Raw genomic sequence first — 20,549 nt, 5'->3', positions numbered from 1 at the left:
CATTCAAAGGTTGAGTAACTAACTTTTAATGTAGTAATTTTGAATCGATGTTAAATTTAACAATTAACAGTCTCCCACTTTCAGTTTAAATCCAAGAGAACTTTTAAAAGACTAATATCTCCTGGCCTCTGTCAAAACCCAGACTGATGTCAACAAATGCTAAGCGAGAGATGCAAACAAAAACTTGGTGGTTCTTTTTAAAGTTTTTTTTTTTAATCATATGATCATTTTTTCCACTTGGCCCTTCTCCCTCTTTCCCCCATAAAAAGAATCTACAATAATCCTACATGGAGATTTTAGAAATCTTTGTTTTTCTTCCCTACAGTTCCCTAGTTATGAATTTTAGGTGCAACTTAATACAGCAAGCAGATGTAAATGATGTCTTTCAAAGCCCACTGCTTCCTCTCTGAAGTCATGTAAAATTCTGGAGCTATACAATAAAGCATCAGATAAAAGTGTGAGACTTTATCCATTAAGTACCTTAAAATGATTAAATGAACCACAAGAACCCTTTTTTCCAGTTTCTGAAAGGAATTATGTTACTTCTTAAGTGAATCAGTAATGAAATTTCAGGTCAGGTAAACAGAAACTCTTTGAGGAGACCAATGGTAGGTAAATCCTAGTACAGGAAAAAGGCATTTGATGTGGCACAGACCTAAGCCCAGGTAGGTTGCTGATGTCAGGACCCAACCAGATAGAGCTCTGTCCCCAGCTGGCCTTGTAGCACACTACCAGCTACTTCTTCAAATTCTCCCCTGAATGCATGCCTGTACAGTGTGTGAAACAGTTCCTCACCGCTTAGGTACATCTGCTTCATTTAACGATATGTGATGCGCTTAGGTTCCAGATGAATAGCAGTCATGATAATAGGTTTCCTTTTGATGAAACACCATTGGTAATAGATGAGGGTCCCTTACCTGTAAGGACAGAGAAGAGCTCATCCCTCTCCCTCTTCCCCATCAAGTCTGTCACAGCATGCAGGCCCTTCCTGGTCTGACCTCTTCTCATCCTCCCCCACCACTGGTCTCTGCGGGGCCCCAGCACTGCCCAGCTTTGGGGACTCTACAGAGAGCCCAAAGAGAGTCCATCCTGTGCTCTCCCTGCTTCTGGGTTCCTTATTAAGAGTGCCTTTTCCCCTGTCCTTCAGACGTCACCTTAGTTCTCATGACCTTGGGTCAGCTTCCTACTAGGTGTAGAACTGTATTCAGCAAAAATCTGTCATGCTGTGTTGAAATTGCCTGTGACTTTTGTAACCACTGTTCTACTTTCTGTGCCTCTTGAGTGGTAAGAATAGGCCTTGTATATGGTCAGACACATAGTAGGTGTTTAATAAATATTTAATAAGCAATTGATTCGAGCCCCCTTTCTGCTACCCCCTGAACAAAATCTGTATGCCCTGAAATTCCCACTCACTGACCTGTTTTTACTCCCTGAGCCTCAGGAATGAGTCTGATGTTTTGATATGACAGCCCTTGAAAATTAGATTGCTGGGGAATGGTTCCCAGAAAGAATGAGGTGTTCTAGCAAGAGTGATACTGATGACATTTGAGCAAGGCAGTAGTGTAGGCTAAGTTCCTAAAAATAAAGACAGTCAGCCAGGAATTGTGCCACATTCCTGTAACCCAGCACTGGGGATGCTGAGGCTGGAGGATCATGATTTTTAAGGCATCCTCGACTACCTTGCAAGACCCTGTCTCAATAAAGAAAAAAAAAAAAAGAGATGGTGCCTGCTTATAATTCCACCTACTCAGGAGGTGGAGATAGGAGAATCAAAGTCTGAGGCTGGCTAGGCAAAAGTGCAAAGCTCTATTTTAAAAAGCAAAAGTGCTAGGGACTGTGGCCCAAGTGGCAGAGCATGTGTCTAGCAAACTTGCAGCATGGACTTCAATCCCCACTACCACCAAAAGAAAGAAAGGGGAAAAAACCATCAGAAAAGTGCAGGGTAGTGGTGCACATCACACTGGCGCTCCATCCTAAAAAGGGCATGCTGGCTGTTTTGCTGGCATACCCTCTCAAGAAACTTTCCCAGTGCCCTGTCCACCTCTGTTTATTTCCAGCACCGTTTTGCCCCTTTGGACCTGATTCTCATCTAAAGATATTCTTGTGTGGGAAGCAAATTCACTGTGCAAAAAAGAACTCTTCCCCACAAAACCTTGAGATGTGTTGCTGTATACCTCCAGCAGCCTGCTCCATCCATGGTTGCAGCGGGTAAGAGGAATTCACATACAGAACAGCCTGGGAGCCCAGACAGAAGCTCCACACTGTGCCGTGATCGGACAGCTGTGCTAAAAAGGCTTTGGTGGGGTCTGCCAGCCTTCCCCAGGATGAAGTTTTTTTGTTCTTTCCTCTAGTTAGGAAAATGACAGGTTTCTGAACTAAACTTTATATTCTTACCTCTTTGCTATTTTTTTTTTTTTTTTTTGGTTTTTTTGAGACAGTCTCACCGTGTTGCCCAGGCCGGCCTAGAACTAGAGACGGTCCTGCAAGTTTTGAGATTACAGGTGTGTACCACCACACGCAGCTTTTCATTCTCCTCCCTTGCAGACATTTGTAAATTGCTCTCACACCACCCACCGGCTGGTCTGCAGCTGTGGGTGACATGTATGCACACACTATCCGAGCCTCACGCCCTGCGTGCTTAGGCTTGATCATTCCATGGCCTGTCCCTAGCGCCAGCATCCTGGGCTGGGGCTCCAGAAAGGAAAACTTGGAAGGGATCTGGTTCGAGGAAAACGATTGAAAGATGTGGGAGAGATTTGCCATGATGAAGGGCCTGGGTGGGTTTAGCTCTCAGAGGGGATGGAGAGTGAGAGAAGACAGTCGGCTATCCCATTGCTTTGTTTTCATCCTGTCCATGAAGATGCTTTTAAAATTTGTATTCACTGCTTACGTATCTGGGATGTTTCGTTGCTTTGGGAAGGGTGGCCTCAGGTGCCCAGACAGCTTCTACAATAGGACTTTGCTTCCTACATTTTCTGTCCCTCGTCTATATTCTGTTGGCAGAGACTAAGGAAGAGTTCCATGAGACATGGGGGCTGAGGGGCGGAGTACTCAAGTATGTCTGCATAATGGGCTCCAGTTCCACACTGTTTACCACAGCGGGTCGTGGGTCCTACATAGTTCTGAGAATGGGTGAAAGGTGGGGTCATTTAAGGTAGTGCATGTTTGACCTTTGGCCATCTTTAGGACTGAGTTTTTAAATGATGGTAATAAAAGCACCTATTACTTGTTCAAGGCATTCTGTTAGACTCTGCGTGCTCATTATCTCACTTAACGTTTACAACAACCTGTTACGCAAGTATAATTGTTCACCTCCTCCTACAAATCAAGCTCACCAAATTAAAAAGTGTGCTCATGGCCATAATGGTAAGATGCCCATCCAAGGTTCAAAGCCAAGTCTTTCTGGCCCCCAGAACCTGACGTGATTTTTTTTTTGTTTGTTTTAACAGATTTATTGAGATATAATTCACATAGCTATACATTTCAGCACTTAAAATACACAATTCAGTGTTTAGGGTATTTTCATTAATTTTTTTAACCATGATAAAAAGATACAAAATTTGCCATTTTAAATGTAATGATTCAGTGGCAGTAATTACCTTCACAGTGTTTGATAACTGCTACGCCTTTCTTATTTCCAAAATTTTTCATCCTCTCAAGCTCTAGCCTTTAAGCAATAAGTTCTCCATTCCCTCTTTCCTCCTCTTAGTATGGATTTGTCCCATTCAAGATACGTCACGGAAGTGGAATCCTATAATGTTTTACCGTTTTGCCTGGTTTCTTTCACTTAGCCTTGCATCTTCAAATTCATCTACGTTGTAGCTTGTGTTCAGAACTTCATTCCTTTTCATGGCCAAATGATCCATTGTATGGATGGGCCTGTTCATGTGTTCAAGGACACGAGTTGACCTGCCTGTTGTGTGTATGTTTCCCCTAGCATGTGTACTAGTTACAACACACACTGAAGGCCCCCAGGACAAGCCTGGACTTCATGCATGCGGCAGAGAACTCCACGTGGTACTGGCAGTGTTAGGATTTACAACAGTCCATCCGACCTGGGTTTTGAGATACAGACCTATACATAGTAGTTAACGGTAGAGTCTGAGGCAAGTTACCAACCTCTCTGACGCCAATCTCTAAGGCAGAGAGGCATTAATACCTACCCTGGACGACTGAGACAGGTAATACTCAACGTTGTTATGTGAAAGGGCTCGTTTACTGGAGTTTAGGTTTTCTTTTTCTTTTGTGCATTTTTACTAATAAAATTTAACAAGTATAAAATTAAGAAATTCCTTCATTGTTCATATTCTGTCCTTCTTTTGTTATTGTTACAATTAAAGAAAAAACCATTCTCTCTTTTTTTTTTTTTTTTTTTTTGCAATATTGGGCCTTACACTTGTTAGGCAGACACTCTACCACTTGAGCCACTATGCCAGCTCTTTTTTCTGATGCATTTTTTATTTCAAGATAGGGTCTTAGAAACTCTTTGCTTCAAACTGCAATCCTCCTGATCTCTTCCTCCTGGCTTCATCCTTCTTTTTTTCTTCATTCTTCAAATGTCACTTACATACTTTGTATTTTTACCCCCTTAAAAAAATACATCAGAAGCCTAACCTGGTAATTCATGCCTGTGATCCCAGCTTGGAAATGTGAATTTTTATGTTGCAATTGTTATAAAATCCTATTCTAGTGCTCTTACTGTTCCTTTCTTTCTTCCTTTTTATTTATATATTTATTTATTTATTTTTATCTACATACTCAGGCATTCCTCCTTCAGTGAAGAAATTTGGTCTGAGAGGTAGATGCAACTTAACCCAAGGTCACATAAGTGACCAGTGTCAGGCCAGACAATTGAAGTCTGTCTGCTTATCAAAGCATTATGTTAATCATTCATGCAAAGAATGCATGTTTGCACGTTAATGGGGCTGTACTATACAGTCTACAGCCTGTTTCCACTGACTCTTTCACGTCCATCTCTCCATGCGTGTAGGCACAGGTCTCTTCTATCACCGATTTCTGTGGCTATGATGCTGTCAGCCTCCAGATTTGAGTTAATGGCCCCTCCTTCCTTATGAAAAGCTCATATGACTGTCATAATGCTTAACTAACTGTCAGTTCTGCACCTGTGGGAGACTGTGCCTCCACTGAGATGGCCTCTAATATGTTCAGGTGCTTGGCTCTGGGATTTGAAGAAACCCCTTGGCTTCTGTGTGGATCCACCACCCAAGGTCAGAAGTCATTCCAGAACCAACCAGCCTTCCTGCTGAGCCTCTCCCCACATTCCCTGCTTTTGCTTCAGAATCAAACTGGAAAAGACTGAGTGATAGGCCTCCCGTTAGCATCGTCGCAGTCCAGTGATCCTCATGAGATGGCAGAAGCTTAGTCTAACTCCTAGGTTTTTTGGTATTTCATTGCTTCCAACCAGGTAAGGACGCTCTATTGTCTTATGTAAACTCTGCCCGAAGTTCACTTCACAAGAATGAGTACAATCCTCAGGAATGAAAGGGTGGGAAGGGGGGAGTTGTTTATGTGAACATTTGCCAAGTCTTTAACTGTTTATCTTACGGGAAAGTCAACAGTGTGACTGTTAACCTCAGTCATAATTAAAAGCCAGGCTTTTGTTATGGTTGTTAAACTTGTGGCGAAGTCGTTCTGGTTCTAAGGCAAGGAGATGGAGAGAAAAAGGAACATTTATAAAGCATGGCCCGACAGGCTGGGTGCAGAGACTCTGGAAGCTGCGCTAGCAACACAGCATGCCTGCCTGCTTGCCCGTGGATGGATGCTAAGGGAAGTGTGTGGACAGAGGTTCCACAGGCACTTGAGTGACTTGAGTGGCTGTTTAATGGAGCGGACCTTTGAGCAGATCACATTCCCCAGGCGCAGCTGGAGGGCCCGGGGCCTTCTTTTAAAGGAATCCTCGTGCTCTTAAATGAAGAGCATCTTGCATTTTAAACATAAGAAAGTAAACACCCGTGTCTTCCTAGTAAAAAGAGCTCAGCAAGACATGAGGCACAAAAGAATGAGGAAGAAACAGGAAAACATGAGAAGTAGCTGAGGGCATGCATTCCTGAGCAGCACGCCCGGCTGCTGCTTCCAAGCAGGTATGGGCCCCAGCTCAGCTGATGCTCAGAGAATGTGCTTGTGCAAAGAGGACATTTCCTACAGCGTAGAGAACCTTATTACACCTCGCCTCTTTTCCTATATTAGTGTCAGCCATCGTTACTGTCGTTACTTAACAGTCTGTCCTACTATACGCATCTCAATTCTTCCTCCCTGCTTCCCTCCCCCTCCTTCCCTTTCTTCTTTTCCTCTCCTCAACTTTCCTCTCACTGTGTAGCACAGGCAGATCTCAAACTGTTGATCCCCTGCCTTGGCCCTGTGGATGCTGGGATTAAAAACGCCTGTCACCAGGCCCAGATCATTATATTTTTATAATAAGTATGTTACAGTTTATTTTTACCTGAGGAAACTGAGGCTCAGAGAGATTAGGTAAATTGTCCAAGATTGCCCAGCTAGAGCTACTGGTTTCCAGCTGAGTCCCTTCACCACCATACACCACATTCTGGAATCATCCTTGTGTCGTACTGATGCAAGGAGGTCGTTTGTGCTTTTCTTGACCATACCCTTTTCCATGGCTGTTTGCTTATAGTTTCAGCACTTTTCAGGTGACATAGGACATTAATACGGAACTCCCATTTCTCAGTAGGTTCTTTCAAGTACATTCTTCTCCCTATCCCCAGCTGGAGTCTCTAGGATACTCTCAGCTCAGCAGGAGTTTGCGTAGATCAGCAGGTCTCTCTATGGCTCAGAATCACTGCCCCAGATTTGGGCTGGAGAAATAAAAGATGGCAGCATGGTCACCTGGCATTTGGCCCATGACAGGTCTCAGCAGGTATAGACAGAGTAGCCCGAACCGAACTGATGTGTCACATTCTGTGGGCTTTTACTTGTTCACGCTGGTCCTGGGCTTAACGTTGCTCTGTGTTTCTCACCTGGAGACTTCCCAGTTAATGTCATCCATATTGTGGCTTCATGACTCAATGCTCAGGACACTTTTTTTTTATTATTACTATTTTTTAGACAGAGTCTCACTGCATAGCCCAGACTGGCCTTAAACTTGAGGTCTTTCTGCTTTCACCTTCCAGGTGCTGGAATTACAGGTGTGTGCATCACAGCCAGCTAGAACACTTTTTTTAATTCAGTCCCATCATCCAGGGTGCAAGTGAATTGTGGTTAGTGGCAGCTGGACTTGTCCCGACCCTTCAGCATGGCTGAGCAGGGGAAGCAGCCCGCAGGCAGCAGGAGAGTTACGCTTCATTCATTTTAATCCCAGACCCCCAGATTGTAAAGTGGAGTGACTCGAAAAGACATTGGAGGAGATGGGGAAAGGAGGGTCCTTCTCTGAGGTGTCTACATGCTAGCAACTTTATACCTGTGAAGAGATGATTCCGGATCCACCCATGGCCTTATTCCTGTTGGGTTTTTCTCATTTCACAGTAATTGTCAGTATGAATCTAACTTACTTATCTAACTGTATAAGTAACTGGTTGCTAGCCTACTAATAGAGATGTTAAAACACATTAGCTGGGCCACGTTGCGCGGCCTTCCTCAAGCATCGCGGCATTGCACTGTAGACATACCCAGTACTTGGTACGAAAGAAAGGGTAAAACAAATCCTATGAATTTTCTCTCTCTCCCTTTTTTTTCGTGGTACCGGGGTTTGAACTCAGGGCTTCACATTTGCTAGGCAGGTGCTCTAACATTTGAGCCATGCTCACTCTGATCACTTAGGAGATAGGATCTCACTTTTTGCACAGGCCAGCCTGGACTGCGATCCTCCTATTTTATGCTTCCTGCCCTCTTGTGCCCAGCTGTTTTTTCTGTTGAGATGGGGTCTCTTGAACTTTGTGTTCGGGTCCCACCCCCTGGCCTTGAACTGTGATTCTCCCCATCTCAGCCTCCCAAGTAGCCAGAGTTACAGGCCTGAACCACCAGCTCCCAGCTTCATTTATCAGTATTTTAGATGTCATTTCAAAATAAATGTAAAGAGCTTTATAGAAACTCACTAAACCAATGCACCTAACCACCTCTCTGTGTCACGAACATCTCAGCGGGTTTCCCCTATTTTGTTATGAGAGTTCTGTAGCTTTTCTGTAGAGGTTTTTGCACACTAATGTGGAATAAGTGTCTAGAAAGAAAAATGCTTATCCTAGGAGATAAACATGGAGACAATTTTTAAATAGTTTTCGATGGAGATATGATATCCCCATCAGCCAGTACAGAGACAGAAGATGGTCTGTGGTGTGTTGCCTGGCCACAGTCAGGTGTATGTCTCAGTGCCCTGCCTTCAGGAGGGTGGAGAAGGGCAAAGGTAATCCTGTTAGGGTGGGGTGGTAGCTGTTGAAGTTGTTGTAGCAAAGAATCCAGACCACCTCAGTCCCGAAGGTGATAAATGATACAACTCAACTGAACAAATCAATTTGTTCAGTTTTCTGGTTGGGCTTTTAATTTAAATTCTAGTAAGTTTGAACAGTAAAACTTCATCAGCAGAGAGAATGACGTTTTACTCCAGTAGGCCTTTATCATCTAGCTAAGACTGACCCGTTCATCTGGGGCTGTTTGTGTTCCAGTGATGGGCAGAGACCTTGTGATCTAGAGTGTTACCATACGCACCACCTGGCTTGGGTTGTGTCCATGAAAACCAGCAACTTTCTTGAAATCTATGAAGTATGCCAGGATTTTTGACATACTTTCTCACATTTACTCAGAATTACTTTCAGGTCAGCAGACAATAAACCAGGGGTTGATCCGGCACAAGAGAGAACTGGAAAGGGGGAAGCAGGAGTGACAAAGCTTCTGCCAGGTTCCCACCTCTCCTTTTCTGCATCTGGGCAGCCAGCGGCTTACGGGTAAATGTTCCCATTCTGTGGATAAATTAAGGGTGATAGACCCCCATTGGCCTGAGAGCGCAGATGGAGAGCTGTCACAGAGCAGAGCGGAGTGGATGAGGCTGAGCTCAGTTCAGACTTGCAGCTCCATTCAGGTCTCTGTGCCATGTGTGTTTGGATTTGTGTCATTTGTACTCTGAAGTATATTCAGGGGTTCTGATTCATTCCTTCCCTGGGTTGGTGTCAGCCTCTTTAAAACTGACAAGCTATTCCGGTTTGTACTTATTATCAAGGACTAAGACCTTTACAGATTAGACTGACATTTTCCTAAAAGTCAAGGGAATGTGCGCAACTCTAAATCACTAGGTTTGTTACACAGTTCTTACGTCTACCTGTCTTGCCCAGTACACTGCAGGCACTTAGTAAAATCAGTTGAATATAGCAGACTGCTGTGGTGCAGCTTCTGGTGGCAGACTTAGATGCTGGGGACGGAAGTTACAGTTTGGTGAAGGAGAAAGGCCCAGAAAGGTATCATTTCCACTGTAATTGTCAGGTGCCATGATCAGGATATACATGAGCTATTATGGGATCTGTGGAGACAGATAATTTGTTTTAGCCTAGATTTTCAAGGCAGGAGTGAGCCTTCATGGAGACTCGTAGGCCACACAGTTCTAATTGAGAAACTGAAAGTTCATTAGTTTAGTTAATCACTAACTGTTAAAAGTTGGATGCGGAGGCTCACACCTACTCCTCGTTACTCAGGAGGCAGAGATCAGGAGGATTGCGGTTCGAAGCCAGCTTGGGCAAATAAGTTTGTGAGACCCTATCTCAAAAAACCCATCACAAAAAAAAGGGGCTGGCAAGGTGGCTCAAGGTGTAGGCCCTGAATTCAAACCCCGGTACTAGGGGGAAAAAAAGTACATTCAGATGACAGAGAGACTTTAGTTCTGCTTTTAAAACTGCCTGGTTTTTTTAATCAGGTTTTTTGTTGTTGCTTTTAAAGGTTTTTTTTATTTGTTGTTTTGTTTTTGACAGTACTGGGGTTTGAACTCAGAGCCTCCCTCTTTGCTTTTAGTTTACTTTTCAGGTAGGGTCTCACTTTTGCCTAGGACCTGTCTTGGACCTTGATTCTACATCTCCTGTGTAGCTGAGATTCTAGGCTGACAGTTACTTAGAATGGTCCTGCTGCCCAAACCTGGGAATGGACTTGCCTGGGGGTACTCTTGCTAACTCTCATCCCTGCCACTGCTTTGTCACAGGAAGGAAGAGGAGTGAAAATGTCCCAACGTGATGAACAAGAATAGATAATGGGTAGTGGTCCTTAGAAGGACAGTGTGTTTCCCGCTCATACTCTCAGATGGGGAAGTAGATCCTTTTCAAATCGTGATTACATTGGATGGTTTCTTGGCATGGATCAGCTGGGCCATAAGGAAAGAACAGGACTTTGAGAGCAGTGACTGGCAAGAGGGTGGCAGAAGGTCATTGACTGGAGTGGAGGTGACTCTGAATCAGTCAAATCAAGACCAGCATACTTATGGAATTTCCTGGGCAAAATTAACTTTTGTGGGCCTGTGTTTACCTAGACAGTATTAAAGAAGTACTCTGGGAGTATGTTACAAAAGAAATACAGGGTCGGGGGGGGCAGCGGGTAACTGTTAAAACAGGCCAGGCAAGAACCTACATTCAGGTAATAGAAGTAGGGGTGCCAAGGAACGGCGTGAGGGATACTGAGGAACCACCTTTGTAATCAGTAAATGGAAATGACCAAGTTGGAAAGGAAGGGGAAGTACAGAAGCCAAGGGTCTGGACTCAGTACCTTGGTTCCTTCCTGTGCTGTTCTCTCATTTGCTGCTAGATATTTGGGACTTAGCAACTGTTAAGATACACGAAATAAAGGAAGGAGGTTTTTAACCTGAGTAACAGGGCTAGAGAAGCATACCGGAGGTAAAAGAGGAACTGGTTTTGAGTAACAGTAAGTGTAGTTCTGGATGAGTTTAGGATGTCTACATTTGAGTCAAAATGAAAGTAATAGATTTATGAGTTTTCCTAAGCAGTGTTAATAATTGAAGTGATAGCAGTGGCCACAGTCTGTGGGAAAAGTGGCAGAGAGCTGAGCAGAGACTTATTGGCTCCCCTGGGCAGAATCCAGACCTTCTAGTGGGGTTTGTACTTGGTTGTCAACTCACTGTTCTGTGTGCCAAATAAAGAGCAGAAGGGTAGAAAAAGGAGGATTGTTATGTGGCACTGGTTTGCTGCGGGACAGGCAGGCAAAGTAGTCACTTGCGCCCATTTTCCAAGAGGTGCAGACACGAGCCTTAGGTTTAAACAGAGGACGAATTGGGGCAGGGGGCTTGTGGTGTGCTCACAGGTGTGGTCTGTTTGATCCTCATCTCAGGATGATCAGGTCGTGCCTGGTCAGGATAAGAAAGGCATTGCTGTCATCGGGGTTGTTTCAGCTCTTGTCACAAGATGTTATCAGCAAGATTCCTGCTGGATTCCAAGATGGCTACCGAGAAAACCTCTCAGAGCAAAGACAGGTACAAAATGGAGGCAGGGACGCCAAGCTTTTGTCATGCTTTTAGTTCTTCTTTGGACATTTGCAGGTCCATGTGAGGAGTCAGTACTTTTCAGCAAAAGCAGTTTCTAAAGTGTCTTTTATATATTCAGCAGGACCCTGGTGAAAGATTGAATAAGAGGGAGACAGAGGTGATAGCCCGGTGTCTGATTTGGGCACCTGAGGGGGAGGGATATCTTCTACTGAAATCTGGAAGGAAAAAGGGCAAGCTAATGGAGGGATTGTGTTTAGTTTGGGTTATTTTGGGCGTGACGTTACTGTGGGGTATTTCCACATAGAACTTTCTAGGAGTCCAGACCTTCGTTCTGAAAAGAATTTTCCTTGTTCTTCCCTCTCAGTTGTCTCCAGAGTCCTCTGTCTTTATGCTTCTGGATAGCCTTGGGCTAGAAGCTCCACCTTTCTGCCTGTTTCCTCAAATCAAAGAAAAGGGTACTGGATGATATGTAGGATTTGTAATCTGGTTTGGTTGCATATTCTCAGGCCTTTTGAGATGCATATTGCCCTCAACAAGTTACCCTGTCAAGGGGAGAAAAAGGATGTAGGGGAGACCCAATGACAAAGGATTTACCCAGCTCTCAGGAGGGTCAGCTCAGGCCCAGACAAAAAGGCCCTGGCCTAATGGATCTGCTCTCTCTCTGCTCACAAGGGCTTGACTCACCCTGGGTGGTCAAAGGCCTCTTTGTCCATTTCATCCCAGTCAGCCTTGGGCCTCAGTCTTTTTCTCTTTACTCCTCTTAAGTTTGAGCAGGACAGTGGAAGGCGAAACCCACCAGAGCCCTGGCACTGTCTGCTCCCTCATTAGGTATCAGTCCCTGTGAAGGGCTTGGGCTCTTCTGCTTTCAGAACTTTCCTAACACCACATTAACAACCAAAAAGAGTATCCATATGCAAAAAACCCATTCTGGTGAATGCCCTCTTTGCTCAGACAGTGTGTGTGTGTGTGTGTGTGTGTGTGTGTGTGTGTGTATTATCCTGACCTGGGCAGCCACATGGGCTGGAACCACCCATTCCTTCTTCATGGGAAAGATGGGAGAGAGGGATGATTAAAGGGTTTTTCTTCACTACCTGCTGTTCTTAGCCACTGAGTTTGGGGGCTGTCTGAGCACATCTGCTGTACTGGGCTAACTGTGCAAATGTTATTTGGTGAGCCATCACTGGGCATTGGTACAGACCTGATGAAGAAGTCATCCTTCAAGGTCAGCATGTAGGAAGGCCTGGAAATCATAAATTCCATCAGATTGAAACCTGATTCCTATTTATCTCTTTAGGACCAGATATTTTAAAGGACATGCTCATTTAATTTTCTAAATTTTTGGAAGGAAGAATCCCTTCATCAGGTAAAGCGCCACCCCCCTACACCCCCAAATTAGCCAGTTCTTGTTCGAGGAAGAGGAGGCACTGCAGACACACTTGCTGCAGACCAAGCACTCTGCTGGTCTCGGTTGCTGTGTCTGCTGCAGTCTAATGCTGTCACAGAGGGCTGGACAAGCCTGGGCTGGAGATCAGTGAACTGGGGCCTGGGACTCTCTTGACTTTTATTTAAAAAAAAAAACTCTGAATGTCTTAAAATAGCCTGGTAGCTAAAATAACAATAACAACAATAATAACTTGCTATTGCTGAGAGTGCTTGTTTGTTTAAAATCTGAGGCCCTGGTCCTGGCAGCCGTTAGTTTCCACGAGCTGGGCTCCCACACGAACTGCTGTAATGGAAAGCACATGGTCGCATCGCGACAGGAAGCATGGGTCTGTGGAGCTCTCTCAGGCCCTCTGAGGAGTTTCCTGAGCTTCGGCCAAAGACACCCCCACCCTAGAACTTGAAGTAGGTGATGGATCTGTGGACCTGGTTGTTTTAAAGAACCCCATGATGTTGCTTTTCTCTGGCCAAATAACAACTGTCCGTCCACTTTGAGGGTACGGTTTCTCCAGCCTCGATTCTCATCACCAAGATTTTAACTGCCTTGTTGGAAAAAAAAAAGAGGGGGAGGGTGGGCGAGTCCAGCCAGCCACGGTATATTAGCCCACGCTGTTGTTCTCCCGTTATATCTGGAAATGTATGAGCTGTCCTCTGAATGGGCAGTCATTGGTCATCCCTAGACTCCCCGCCATCCTGGGAGACGCTCTGGCCATGCCTCACCTACCCCTGCCTACCTGGTGCGCACCCACCCACAGGCCTTGCTTGCTTCCTGGTTGCTCCATGGAGCAGACCCACCTCATACCCAGCAAAGCAGCATCTCTGGTCCTCTTCCCTTACTGGAACGGCTCCCCAGAACCAGGAGTGGGGAGGTTGAGGAAGGAAGAAGGCCTGGAATGGCTCCTTAGAAGTGGGAGGGACTGTTACACTAAGTACCTGTTGACCTTGGGTCTCGTGACCCAGCAGTCCTGAACAACAGTTACTAATGGCTTTACCGAGTCCCCCTTCCTTCCCCAATTCCCTCAGCAGCCTGAGCAGCATCCTTGACGTGCTGGATTTCAGATTTTGACAGGTGATAAAAGCAAATACTGAGATTGCTGCTTTGTAGCTATTGACCGGTGTTATTTCTGCCTTTGCTAGGAAGCTCACTCATGGGCTTGCTCTTGCTTTTAATGGATTGCTTCCTGATACAGTGGGAGGTTCAAGCACTTGCCCTTCAGCTTGGCAAACTACAGCTTGACCTGAATGGAGTCGCAGCCACACATAGAACTTTCAGACCAGGCAGTTGGCAACAGGACTCCATTTCTTCCTCAGAAAAATATAGTCAAACAACAGCTGTAAATGCTCTTATCCGTATCTTTGTGGAACCCAACTTTAATCAGTATACTCCAGATAATTCATTTCCATTCTGTGAATTTTTAACATCTTAAATGCTCTGCAGTCCCAGGGTTTGGCCCCTGTACTTCTGAGGACAAAACGGAAGATGCTTGATCATAACTTGTCAATAATAGCTATACTGATAAACAAAAAGTCTTATGATTCTTCTGTTCTCTTGGGGTCCGGCCAGTAACCCAAAGGCTCTGCAGTGGGTTCTCGTGGGATATCTCCTAGTGGCTCTTTCTCTTCTATTCCTCGGAGGACCACATTTTCTGTTTTGTGCAGGAAATTCCCACTGTTCTTGGGTCCCAGATACAGTTGGAAAGACATCAGAGTGTTCACAGCGGAGGCCATGCCTGCGATCTCAGTGGCCCAGACAGGCAGCAGATCCTTGTTGTCTTGTTTGTTTGGTATTTACCGTTCCCTTGCTGAGAGTTTGGGGGACCAAAGCTAACAGCTTGTTAAAAGAAGGAGAGTAATTTGACTTCTGGCATTGATGGGCTCTGGGTTACTGGGTGTTTGTTTTCTGATGTGAACGCTGCTGTTTGGTGACCACTAACTCTTCCCTTATTCTTGTCTTGCAGATGAGCTCACAGTGCCTGCACTTTACCCCAGTAGCCCTGAAGTGTGGGCCCCGTACCCTCTGTACCCAGCGGAGTTAGCGCCTGCTCTACCTCCTCCTGCTTTCACCTATCCCGCCTCACTGCATGCCCAGGTAATCTATACCCATCGGCCACGACTTCACTCACTTCTCCACCAGTCCTTTCAGACCTGGTTCCCCAGAGCACACCATACGACTAACACCTATCCAGCTAACAGATTCACCTTCAGGAGATGAATGACCCCCTCTACATCAAGCTGACACTCCTCCAGGACTTACGAGGACCATCTGACAGCAATGTTACCACCCACTGCCTGATGTTTGCCCCAAACGACACCTCTCTCTTCCTTAATGACCTCACCCTCATCTCACACACAAGGACTGGGCCAAGGTTCCCTCCCTGGCTCCCAGCTAGCTAACGGGTGCCATCAGAGCATAGGTGTGTGTGCCTTGTTGTATGGAAGACTGCCATGTACTCGGAACAGGAGTTAGGTGTGTCTGCTTGTGTTTCTGTGTGTGGACAGGCTTCTACTCTCCTGTCAGGAGGAGATCTAGTGACCAAAGGGGAAGCTTCCAGGAGGAAGACTTGAGTTCTCTATATACGTTACAGGAAAAATGAAGGGCTGCTTATTCTCATGTTGAGGAAACCATGTAGGAAAGGTACAGTACCCTAGAATGTAATTATAGGTTCTGTGCAGCTATCTTTCTTAGTTAAGAATAGCCGGAGTTGCATAAACAAACTCCTTGTTTCTCCCCAAAGATAACTGTCTACATACTAACACTTCCTCTTCCCTCGGGAAAAATGGTGCCCTGAGCTTTCACTGTGAGTTGTAGTGCCAGTGTTAAGATTCGTCTCTGGAAATAACTACCCATTGTTGGGCCTACAGGGAGTGATGACCAATAACTAATAAATAGAAAGGATATAGATTATAAATGTATACGTAGAATACAGACAAGTGTCCCTTGGCCTAGTTTTTTAAAAAGAAAAAATTGTGAGGCTGGTCAGGTGGGATTTTTGTTTGTTTTGCGTAGTGTTTGTTATAAGGCTGTATGAAATACACAGCCTCCCGGAGCACTTTTGCTTCTGAGTTAAAACACTGTTATGTTGTATAAGACTGTGTTTATTAAGACACCTGCAAGCAGCCCCCTGTGAGGGTCCTTGAAATTCGTGGGGTCAGGAGTACTGAGGGCTGAGTATCCTTCTGTGCCCTTTCAGCTGAGTTGCCCATGCTGTCTGCCCACATCGGCAATGCATCTTCCCTGGGTATCCAGACTCCATGCAGGCAAACTGCAAAGAGTGGCCCTTGGCGCCTGCGCCCTAGTAGTGGTTTTACCCTGGGTTGGGAGAAGGAGATAGAAAACAGTATCATGACAAAAAATGTAGATGGTTGTAGTGAGAGGACTTGGCACAGAAAAACTCTAGAAGTAGCTGTGCCTTTGCTGCCCCTCTTCTGCCTGTTATCCATGTCAGTACTCAGTAATCCTCACAGCAGGCAGATAACAAAGGAGAAGAAGGCAAGGTGCAAGCCTGTGGCTCAGTGAGTAGTGTATTTGTGCTTCAGATAACTGAGACATCAAGGAGCAGCTAAAAGAGCCCCTTTGGTTTTTCAACCATCCTTCTCTCCTCTCCTAGACATTCAGGTACAGATCAGTTGGCAATTACGGTCATTGTTAATAAATGCCATGAAACAGTGTGAGGTTGCGTAGTCTTCTGGCTTTGATTAGTCAGCAACAAAGCCTTTCACCAATGCCCAGAGAAATAAGTGGACAATGGCCTGAAAGGATTGGGCTTCGAGCTATGACAAAATGGATGAAATCGGAAGTGATTCTGGGGATATGGCGGGAGGAGGACCTAAGGAGTCTTAAAAGATTAGAAAGCCGACAGCACTGATGGAAAGAGAGTGCAAGATTAGATGGACTCTGCCATGTGCCTTAATGGGATGCAATGCTCATGAGGCGCCGTCCCCTGGGAGTTCTTTCTTGCTTTTGAGACCTCCCCAGCCTGGAATCCACTTGACTCTGCCATCGGTCCTAGATTTGGTGGAGCTCTCATCTGATAGTGGTGAGATCCATGTGTTCAGTTCTACTTCATGTTTGGAGTCATTCCCAATGCAGCCTTGGACTCTAAATCTCAAAAGATGCATGAAAGAACATGGTTTCTTACATTTACTTTCCATTTGGGGACTCAGAGTGAACTGGTATGGGCTTTACAGACCAATTGGTCTAACCCATCTTACCTATGAGGAAACAGGCCTGAGAAGATGCAAAGTTACCAAAATCACAGTGGCTCTGTGCTCTGACTATATCCAGGTCAGCCACCTCACTCAGAGACCTGGCTCTTAATACTCCAAGGTGCTGGCTCACCAAAGACTTACTCTTTAATGACATTTTGGAGAGGCCTCACTCCAATGACTCTTTGGAAGTTTCTTCTCTAAGTAGATGGGAAGCCTGTAAGAAGAGACTTGGAGGCAAGGACAAGGGAATCAGCACTAACTACACCCAGAGGGCCTCAGAATCTACTAACTGGAGGTAGAGCAGAGTGGGGAGGCTCCATGGAGTGGATAATTCAGTTTTTGTTTTGGAAATTTTGTAATGTCTTTGAAGAGTCTTCTAAGTAATTTTGTTTTTCTTATGTTGTGCTCTATTTTGAGACATGGATTTTTTTTTTCTTCTAGTGTTTCTCTCCTGAGGCAAAACCCAACACACCTGTCTTTTGTCCACTTCTCCAGCAAATTAGATTTGTCTCTGGGAATGTGTTTGTTACATATCAACCTACTGCAGACCAGCAGAGGGAGCTCCCATGTTGAATTTGTTAGTTATTTTTTTCCCCCTTTTGCAAAAAAAAAAAACAAAAAACAAAAAAAACTTACTTCTTGGTGACATTTGAGAGATTTCAATAAAAATTTTAATCAGAGCAAAAAATGATCTCAAGTAGACTGCAGCGTTTTGTTTTCATGGTGATACAGTTTTGGAGCAAAGGTGTAAATCTCTCTGGCCGAGGTTGTGGGAGAATTGGGCCCATGACAACTGAGTTATGTTTACACGGGAGAAAGACTAAGAGCGTGCTGGGGGGGCAGGGCCTCAAAGCCGAGGCCTCGTCGCCGCTGCTTCCACCTCCTTGGGCTCCCAAACCACTCTGTGCTGCATACTGGAAGACTCTCATTTTCCAGCCCCATGGGCCAGAACGTCAGCTACCAGCAGCGCCCACATCAGCAGAAATGGCGTGTGGCTATGGAACCCTGATTGCAACAAGTGGACACATTTTTCAGCTTGGCCTCTGTCATCCAGAGGAAGAACCCAGGAGACAGCACTTGCCATTAAAAAGGAGTTGGGTCACGTTGTCTAGTTCTGCCCCAAAGTCATTTGTGATCTGTGCCCCTCGGATTTCTCAGCTGTAATCCAAAGATGCCTATCTCCCATCACATCCCATTGTGAAGAAAGAATTGGATGAGGTAATAGGGCAGCACACTGTGTACTGCTTTATTAGAGACCTTGTGCAGCTAGCATCCGATTTCTAAGATTGTTAGCATTTTTAGAAGTGACCATCTGGTTTGCTTTCAAGATCACTGGTACTTGAAATGTATTAAATATGTGTGTAAGTCACCATGGGTAGGAGAGGAGGATATCAGCCACTGCTTCCTGGAAGGCTGTGCTCTGAAGACAACATGCAGCCTTTCTATCACCACCCTTTAACGTGCTGCCTTTTAAGTTGGGGTTTATCTTGTGCTCTTAGTCTTGTTTGTGGAGCAGAGAGAAAGTCAGTAAAGAGCACTATCCTCACCACATTGTGGAGCTCCAACACCACTCACCCTCCACTAGTCTCAGCCACAGTCAGGCCAGCAGCACTGGCAGAGGAGGTCCTGGCTGCCTGCGGCTTCTTCAGAGGCCTCCTTTGCCCCAGGTCACTGCAGTCCCTTCAGAACTCACACAGCCTGCAGCCCAGCCCAGAATTTGAGCTCATCACCTGTGCAGAGGAAACAGGTTTCAAAAGCATTACCCAGTTGAGGGCGTACACCAGAGAGGTCCCTTGTGACACAGTGGAAAACTTTTAAAGGTTAAACCCAAAATAAATACAGAAATGGACCATGGGAAAAGAGACCTAGGCAACAGAGCAGGGAGCTCATAGGGGGACAGATGGGCTGAGAGCTTCCATCTGGATCTCCTGTAATGCAGCCCTGTCCCCACTGCCACCAGATCTGAGCATGTACTCATCAGCACAGTACACCTTTTGGTGACTGGATTTTAGAGGGTTATTTTAAAAAGCAAAATTTTACTAAGCATCTGGTCTGTTGCTAAGTACTGCCCTGTGGAGGGTACTGAGAAAGACAAGGCACAAGGACTTCTGGCATGCATGCACAGAGCTTGAGGGGGATGCTGACTCAGGGGTGCACTCAGAGCCCTGGCTGCAGCTGTCACCCTACAGGGCAAGATGTCAGCTTTCAGCCTCCACTTCCACTTCAGCACTGTAATGGCGGTGGGTCCTGCCTGCGACGTGTGTGCAAAATCCTATTACCTGGAGCAGCTTCAGGAGTCAGGGAAGGGCCAGGAGATTCTGGGTGTCTGCTTCTGCGAACCCCAGATTGCATCAACTTGTGTCCTTGGCTCCAGGGCTGTTCTCATCCTCTTGAGCTGCAGCTTGCGACTGTTGAAGACCCAGGCTTTGCAAGGACTGCATAGGTTGCTTCTGGGGCTGTTGAACTCAAGGCTCGAAGTTGTTTCAGACATAAGTGAAGCCCTTCCTCCGCCAACACTTCGGTTTTCCAGGAGGTCAGCTGGGGGGGCGGGAGTGTTCCTGAAGGCTTGCCTCCTTCCTGATTTGTTAGCTTTACTACAAGCAACTAGCTTAGCACCCTCATGAGGGACACAGGGAAGCCATCAGAGTTCCTTTTCTCTTCTGTGGTTCCTGAGGGCAGGACCTGTGCTGTCAGCTGAGCCCAGGGTGCTGCCTCTCCTGGCTGGATGGAGAAAGGCGGGCATAAGGAAGTACCTGGCTTTGCCGTTTGCAACCTGTGCGGCCTTTAAGGAGCAGTTGGAAAAAGGGGGCTAATGGTTCCCCATGTGAAACACTTACTCGTGCCTGGCTCACAGTAAAGTCTTAGCAAATGTTCACTTGCGGGGGGGAGGGGTGAAAAAAGTAGCCTTTTCCAGGGCCCTTTTTAAGGAGCATTTGAATTTTCAGTAAGAAAAGCAAACATGACTAAGTAAGTCTAGCTGCCACCAAAACAATGGTAATTAAAACACTTTGTTCTCTGTTCACCAAGTCAAAGCCAGAGGCTGGAAAGACTGAAAGGAACAGAGAGCCCCATCATCACCAAGTGACAGCACCTGACCCGCACCCAGCAGTGTGGTCACCCCAGCTTGGATCAGTGTTTGCAGTTTGTTCTGAAAGGAAGTCTTCCCCGAAGTCAGACCTGACATGCCCACCTGAAGAAAGCCTCTTCCCAACCGGAAACACATCAGGACTGGTGCTTGTTGCTCCACACAGAACCGCTGTCCCTGACCTTTCCAGCTGCTGCCTTATCTTGCTTTCCTATCAGAGAAATGGAGAAAAGGACAGCCCAGGGTCACCCAGCTCATCCCCGCCCCCCCCCCCCCCCCCCCCCCGGGGCTCTGGCACTTTCTTCCCACAGTCCTCCTGCTGGTATTCCACCCAGTCTTGTCCCCAAAAAGGGAACTTACTTCTGAGCCCTGGCAGAT

The 20,549-nt window shown here is 45.8% G+C and overlaps 1 protein-coding gene across 6 annotated transcripts in view; it reads left to right on the top strand.

Annotated features, from left to right (window-relative positions):
- Rbpms (RNA binding protein, mRNA processing factor) overlaps positions 1–20,549 on the top strand; it is a 155,373-nt gene that overhangs the window by 115,662 nt on the left and 19,162 nt on the right. For 2 of the 6 annotated variants that reach the window (XM_020172631.2, XM_074054691.1), the window contains exons 6-7: positions 14,836–14,966; positions 17,528–17,777. The exons of 2 other annotated variants lie outside the window; for them this stretch is intronic. In XM_020172631.2, coding sequence (XP_020028220.1) covers positions 14,836–14,966; positions 17,528–17,659 — 263 coding nt within the window. In that variant the 3' untranslated portion in view covers positions 17,660–17,777. Of the gene's footprint in view, positions 1–14,835; positions 14,967–17,527; positions 17,778–20,549 lie in introns of those variants that run through there. 2 more of the 6 variants (XR_002212921.2, XM_020172634.2) reach the window with 1 other exon arrangement.

Source organism: Castor canadensis, chromosome 14 (assembly GCF_047511655.1).
Source record: "Castor canadensis chromosome 14, mCasCan1.hap1v2, whole genome shotgun sequence".
NCBI classification, from domain to species: domain Eukaryota; kingdom Metazoa; phylum Chordata; class Mammalia; order Rodentia; family Castoridae; genus Castor; species Castor canadensis.
Note: the sequence above shows the minus strand (reverse complement) of the source record. Positions and strands in the feature narration are given on the sequence as shown.